General features: G+C 42.1%; 1 protein-coding gene across 7 annotated transcripts in view; it reads left to right on the forward strand.

The window, feature by feature from the left end:
* The window catches only part of ENPP2 (ectonucleotide pyrophosphatase/phosphodiesterase 2), a 113413-nt gene extending 109210 nt beyond the window's left edge, over nt 1–4203 (forward strand). For all 7 annotated transcript variants that reach the window (XM_047783361.1, XM_047783363.1, XM_047783365.1 and 4 more), the window contains one exon: nt 3604–4203. In XM_047783361.1, coding sequence (XP_047639317.1) covers nt 3604–3774 — 171 coding nt within the window. In that variant the 3' untranslated portion in view covers nt 3775–4203. The remainder of the gene's footprint in view (nt 1–3603) is intronic.
* The last annotated feature ends 3144 nt before the right edge of the window (nt 4204–7347 follow it).

Here is a 7347-nt window from a genome sequence, read left to right on the forward strand (position 1 = left end):
TTGTGATAGTAGTCATGGGAACAGCAGAAGTAGTTCCCATTAATTAGGCCCATGTTACTATCCAAGTACTGTGTTGGTCCTCTCATACATTATTATTATTATTATTATTATTATTATTATTATTATTATTATTTGATTTTTTAGGGCTGCTCTCACGGCATATGGATGTTCCCAGGCTAGGGGTTGAATCGGAACTGTAGCCATTGGCCTATGCCACAACTATGGGATCTGAGCCATGTCTGCGACCTACACCACAGCTCACGGCAACGCCAGATCCTTAACCCACTGAGGGAGGCCAGGGATCGAACCAGCATCCTCATGGATACTAGTCAGATTTGTTTCTGCTGCCCTGCAATGGAAACTCCAACATATATTATTTCTAATCATCCCATTAGCCTGGGAGACAAGCATGTTTAATCTCGTCCCTGTCCCTTGGTATTAACTGTTGAAAAACCTGTAGCTCATAAAGGAAAAGTGTGTTACATGGTTACCTGGTTGGTCAGTACAAGAGCAGAGCTTTGGGTTCAAGGCCTCTGATTCCCAAAGCTCATCTTCTTTCAAATTTATCAGATTTCTATAGTGGAACCTTGGGACCATAGCACTTTTTCCTCATTGCAGAGGCATTAGCTGGCCACAGGGAATGTTTAGGCATAAGAGGAACCTTTTAGGCTCTGTTCTCAGGAAATAAATTTGAATTGGAGGGGGTCAGGCTTAATGCTCAAAAGGCTTTGGCAAGATTCGTGGGACTGTGGCAACAGAACCTGACCTGGGGTGTAGTCTTGGAAATTTCAAGGAAAAGGGAAGGCAGTAATCTTGTACTGGCTGTATCAATAAGATCTTAGAAATAATTGGATGAGAGGTGGAGAAGCAAAGGAACTTCAGTGAGAGAGGAGCTGGACTCCGCTTACTGACTGGACCCTCTCAATTGTGATTGTTTACCACCCATGAAATTAGCTAGTTGTGTACCGGGGGATGTCATGCCTCTGGATAACATGATGTACTTTTTATGAACTACAGTTTTACTATAATCTTGCTGTGGGGAGGTAGAATTTTTGCAAAAAAGTAAACACATTATGTAGTGAACTTTTTCATACATACAAGTATGATTAAGATAAGGCAGAGACTGCAAAGACATTTCAGACTTCATCTAGGCCATTTGAGGGACACCTAAATTCCTGGGGGACATATGTTCCAGTTTCCCTGTCATTAGGGGAATTGGTGATGGGGGAGTTGGACAAATATTTCTCTGAACTCAGCTCAAAGGCCGTTCTTTATTCCCCTCAAATGTTACATCTGATGAATGAAATCCACTGATTTCCTCACAGGCCCTCCTCTCTGCACAGAACGTAAGAGGGATTTCTTGTAGAGTTCATGCCCAGAACCCCCTGCCTACATAGAAACCTGCCTTTGCTTTCAAGTCCACCTTACAACTGCTGGAACTTGAATTCACAAACTCACTTGAGGGACGTTAGGGAGAAAAGACAGGTGAAGACTAAAAGTCCATCGCTAGCAAAACAATCAGCAAGCTTCTGAATTGTACTTTCGTTTGCATTCATGTTTGAAGTTATTTATTTTTAAAGTATCTCTTTTCTTCTCTTGGTGCACGTGAACCTTCATTTCGACTATTTCTAGTTGCGTGTTTTGTACTTGAATCTCACTCAGCAAGTACTTGTGGGGCTTGCCAGCTAGCAGGAGGCAGAAGTCATTTTCTTCATGTGTAGCATAGCCCAGGATTCTCTAGTGACTAATTGGAGGCTGGATTTTAGCCTGTGAGAACCAGAGGAGAATGCCTCTCAGATAAATTTGGCAAATCACTTCCCAAGGAAAGAAATAGCAAAAGACAGATTTTTCCCCCCAAATTCTTCTAATCCCAGCTGGCCATTATTTAAATTAGGAAAAACCTTTTCACCCCTTGTCCACACATTCAAATGACTGCATTTACAAAGGAAACATTAGACTTACTGACCATTGAAAAATCAAATAAATGAGTTGAATATGAAAATTCTCCCCAAATATAACTTCGTGCTTACTCTGCTTACTCTGAGGGGGTCCCGAGCCATTTGGAGACCTCCTACTTCGTTAATTATATGGTCACACTGAGGACTGGTCAGTACCGTTGTGGGTAGAGTTATATTTAGGCCTGTCCTTTCCTATGAATTGCAGAGATCTTGGTTAATTTGGGTTAGGAGGGTGGGGCATGGAGGGTTAAAATCCTTACTTCCCCAGCTCCCCAGCCTGCAAAGCAATTTCTTCCTGTTTCTTCATTTTTTCTGGGATGGCCAAGCATCAGTTTCCTGAACCAACACCCTCCCGTACATATTTAGCACTGGCACGGGCTGCTGGAGCTCCCTGTCCAGGTCCATGTGGGTTACAGCTTTCCGAGAAAACCCATCGCAGGTTCTTGGGCTTTGGTGGGTAGCTCATTGAGACCACTCGTGGTCCCAAGGCTTGGACAAGGGCATGCACAAACATTCTCAGCTCAGGGGCACGCAGCTACCCTTCAACTTGGAGAGAGACTTTAAGAAGCCATTGCCATTCCAGGAGCCTTTGGGAATGAAATTATTTGCAGAGAGCCTGCCCCAGGTCTACTCTGAAGGTAGATATTTCCTCATATTCTCAAGGTTCTCAGCTCTCATTCATTCTCTCAACTTCCCTCAAAAGTGAAAGAAGGAATTTTTTAAATGTAAAGGACTTTGCCTACATTGCTTTTTCGTCTCAACTTAGACATGAAATAAATTGTCTAGTGTAGGACATCTAAGTGTCTTTCATTTCAAATTCGTACTAATAAGGCAATTCTTGGCAAGTAGTTAAGACAGAAGGAGATTTCCTTCCTTTTTCCCATGGTGTTGTTTCCTTACTTTACTCCCCCCTTCTTCCTTCTCCTTCCTACATCCCAGCGAGCTGAAGTAGGCATCGTTAGTCTTGTGAACCAATGAAGAAAATGAGGCCTAGAGAGGTGGGGTGACTTGATCAAGGTCTCTCAGCCAGGAAGTGAAAGAGTTGCATTTCCAACCCAGGCCTCTTGGGCTCCAAAGTGCCAGGTGTATCAGTGGAGCTGCTTCAAATGGAACTCACTCAAATATCAATTCCTTGCAATCTAATCAATGCTGTAGTTGATCTAGCACCTTCTTCTGAAAGATTAGGAATGCACACACATCATTCTGTGCACCAGGCGCAGGCTCTTCATGTTCCTTGGGAGGCCCAGTTGCATTCCTCACCACTCACGCTCTGTGCTCTACATTGCAGTTCGATGGCAGGGGAGAGAACCAAATTACTGAGTTCTCCAGGGCCATTGGTTTTCCTAATTCTGATTTATGTTCTGAGAACCTATTGAGTCAAATGCCCTTTCACATCGCATGTCTTGTTTACTTGGTACAACTAATTGCTGTTGAAAATGTTTACAGCCAAGGGCCCCGGTATTCATGGCCCATTGCCGGCAGGAATGTGGGAAAGTGGTGGGGAGGCCAGGAAGGAATAACATGCATTGGCTTCAAGTGCAGGAGAACGTAGAGGTCATTTTTGGACTTGGGGCAAGCCGACCATTTGGAGAAACTCCTTTGGAAAATTCTGACTCTGATTGTATTCCCTTTCCTTCCTTCACAGAGCGCAGAAGATGAGTCCAAGTGGGTAGAAGAACTTATAAAGATGCACACAGCTCGGGTGAGGGACATTGAACACCTCACCAGTCTGGATTTCTTCCGCAAGACCAGCCGCAGCTATCCAGAAATTCTGACACTAAAGACATACTTGCATACGTATGAGAGCGAGATATAACTTTCTGATCCTCTGCGGTGCAGTCTTATCAACTGGTGTATATTTTTATATTGTTTTTGTATTTATTAATTTGAAACCAGGACATTAAAACAAGTTAGTATTTTAATCCTGTACCAAATCTGACATATTACGCCTGAATGACTCCACTGTTTTTCTCTAACGCTGGCTTTAGGTAGTCTTGTGTTCTGAGTAGAGCTTGTAATAAATCCCGCAGCTTGCATTTGTAGTGGAAGCTTCTAAATGGTGCTGCAAATTTGATATCTGCATTGAGGAAATATCAATTTTCCCATGCACGGTTGCCACAGTTAGTCCTGTACTGTATTGAAATACTGATTTTGTAAAGTTGCATTCATTTTACTGTTAATTATGACAGACATATTTAAGCCTTATAGACCGATTTTAAATATAATAAATCACACATTCAGTTTTCTGGTTTTATTTGGTTTTTATTGCACATCAATTAGAGTGTTTAGTTTGGTGTATTTCGTGCATGAAAAGTACACTTTTCTTATGGTCTTATTCGGCACTCTTCCTGGTTGGATGTAGTTCACACAAACAAAGGGGAGTCCTCAATATTCAACTGTGATGATGAGATAGGTGAGGGACCTGGAAGGGCAAGAGGGAAAGGGGAACCAGAACTCCTGAATACCCTCTCGTATCCATCTATTTTGAAAATATTCTGAAGTTTGGAGGAACAGGCTCTTTAGATCAAGTTGGTTCAAAGTTGGTTTTAGATTCAACAGTGATTGTCTTAAGCACATATTCTGTATAATGTATCCACCTAAGAACCAGGGAGGATATAAAGAGAAATAAAACAGTGGGATGAGATAGGCAATAAAGTGTAATTAACTAATCAAGGTAGCGAATAATCAATACCAGGTGAAAAGTGTTAGTCATAACCCCATAAGACAGAAGGGTCTGAATGATAGGTGCGGTGATTTTTGATGGACCCAGTTACGGCTTTAAATAATAACGAAACACAAAGGAAAGGAAGTCATCCAGAGATTTTTCAGTCCTTCTGACTGTGTTGTGGAGAAAACTGCAACTTAGTACTGCCGTATTTCTAACAGTTATTAATCTTCCTTAGAAAAAAAGAATAAACAGCATTTTTTTTCATGTCAATTTTTACAGTAGCCTCCTTTTACGGTCAGTAAAATGGGTTTTTAATTTTTACAAATTTTCCTTTAAAAGTAAATTTATTTAAGAACAGCAGAGTGAACTATATCCAATCTCTTGGGATAGAACATGATGGAAAATAGTATGAGAAAAAAAAAGAAAAGAAAATAGTATGAGAAGAATGTGTGTGTGTGTGAGACTGGGTCACTGTGCTGTGCAGCAGAGATTGACAGGGCACTGTTAAATCGACTCTACTCCAATACAAATAAAATTTTAAAAATTTTTAAAAAAGAAGGAAGACATTGAATAATAAATTAAAAAATAAGTAAAACAACAAAAGTAGGGCAGCTGGCACTGGGGATACGGGAAAAATCGTGAAGGTGGGATTAGAGAAACTAATGTTTGGGAAACGCAGGTACAGGAATGCTTTGGAAGAAGTGAACATGCCTGAATTTATCCAGCAGCCACTGTGTTCCAGGCACATCCCTAGAACTTCATGTGCTTTGTGTCTAAATACTGAAAAGCGAGGAGCTCAGGGAAGATACTACGGCGGGGGCAAGACTGGAGATGGGAATGGAGAAGGTTTGAATTGGGCTTTGTAAGTTTGGGGTAGGTGGGGTCACAGCGAAACCGTGGGTTATCATCAGTCCAAGTCATTTCGAAAGGACATGCGTGTTCTCCAAGCAGGCCGAAGCCTAAACAATAACATGTTTGCCCAAGTTGTTTCCGAGGAACTTGGAGTCAGCCTTGTCCAGTTTGAGCTGAGATGGTTAAGGCTGAAGAGGACCACCTACTCTCCAACTGGGCATGCGCAACCTTTTGACGTCACAGGGCCAAAAACTCCACCCTCAGGTCATACCGAGCATTCCCCTTTTTTCAATATCCAGAGGCCTGTAGCTTAGTTACACCCGCGCAGAACCGTGATTTATTACCGCACCTTTTTCCAGTCGCCTTTACCCGTGATCCCCATGCGCCCCAAGCCTCAGACCGCCCTGCCTCTTCATTTTTTATCCTGTAAATACCCCGAGCCCCTTGCCTTCTGGGAGGGCGATCTGAGACTTGTTCTCCCTGCTTCTGACTTGGCAGCTTTTCGAATAAACCCTCTCTCTGCTGCAAACCTCAGTGTCTTAGCGTTTTGGCCTGCCAAACGTCAGCAACACCCACCTGGCTTGGTAACAAAAGTATGGTCAAACTGAATCAGAAAATCACTCATCATTTATTTAATAATCAGTAATAATTTGTTTATTATCTACCACATGAGGGACCTGTACTGGCTGTTGAGGATAAAACTAAACACAGGCCCTGAGATCCCAGAACTTGCACTTGAATGGGAGACAGAGATCCCTTAAAAAACCCCAGAATTGTGTTGTGGTAGGTGCTATGAAAGAATTAAGCAGATGCCAAGGGACAAGGAGGACAAAAGAGAAGAGTCCTAGATGACATTATAGCCAGCACTTGGGGCATGAGACGATCCTGCCTCAAGAAGGATAGGAATGAGAAGGAAGAGCATGGCCAAGGACTAGGGGTGGGAAAGATCTTGGGATGTGTAAAGGTCTGAAAGAAAATAGGTGCACCCAAACACGAAGGAGGGCTGGTAGGGACCAGGTCAGCAGATCCTTATGGCCCCATTGAAGATTTCATTCCAAATGCAATGGGAAATAATCAAGAAGTCTCCAGCAGAAGTGTAACAGGGTCTGATGAAAGATTTTACTCTATCAGTATACTTATGCAAAAAAAACATAGTATGCTGTAAATGCAACTCCTCAAAAAATATTCCTGATACCAGGAGGTCCACCTCTTAGGTGCAGTAATTCTGCACTAATACTCTCAACAGTGGCATTACAAGAGAGAAGGGTCAATTCCATTTTTTTTTTTAAATGTTTGCAAGCTCCTTGCTTAGATTTCCACATCACCTCAGATTGAACTCCTCTCAAAATAGGTTATACCTGAGGCTTTGGGGGAGCGCAATTGCAAGTTTAATTGAGTACTGCTGCTCTATTTTTAGTCCTTAGGTCAAGTCTTTCTTTCTCATAAATAAACTCCATACCGACCACTGTGTATTTCAGGTGAGTGGTTTTGCCGATAAACACATGTCATTAATTGTGAGGTTATTTATGAAAGTCTCTGAATGGACAGGGACTCTATTAAAATGAGGTCTGGAAGACTATTTTAAGTTGGGTCTTTTTTTTTTATATCGAGACGATCCATTCATGCTTTCATTGAGCATGTTGCCAGCTGCTTGCGAGCATGGAGGTCGTGTTCTAGTGGATGGATTCAGAAACTGCCTAAAAATGAGCTCATTGTAAATAGAGTAAACCAGGAAAGGAGCCACATAGTTTCTCAAGGGTGAAAACATTCGGAATTGTTTTTAGGAGAGCTGACTTTTTTAAAAAAAGATCTCTGAACAAAAGCAGTGTTTGGTGTCAGTTGGGTTTGCCTACAGTCCCCAAATTCCAG

The sequence above is a fragment of the Phacochoerus africanus genome, chromosome 6, assembly GCF_016906955.1.
Source record: "Phacochoerus africanus isolate WHEZ1 chromosome 6, ROS_Pafr_v1, whole genome shotgun sequence".
NCBI classification, from domain to species: domain Eukaryota; kingdom Metazoa; phylum Chordata; class Mammalia; order Artiodactyla; family Suidae; genus Phacochoerus; species Phacochoerus africanus.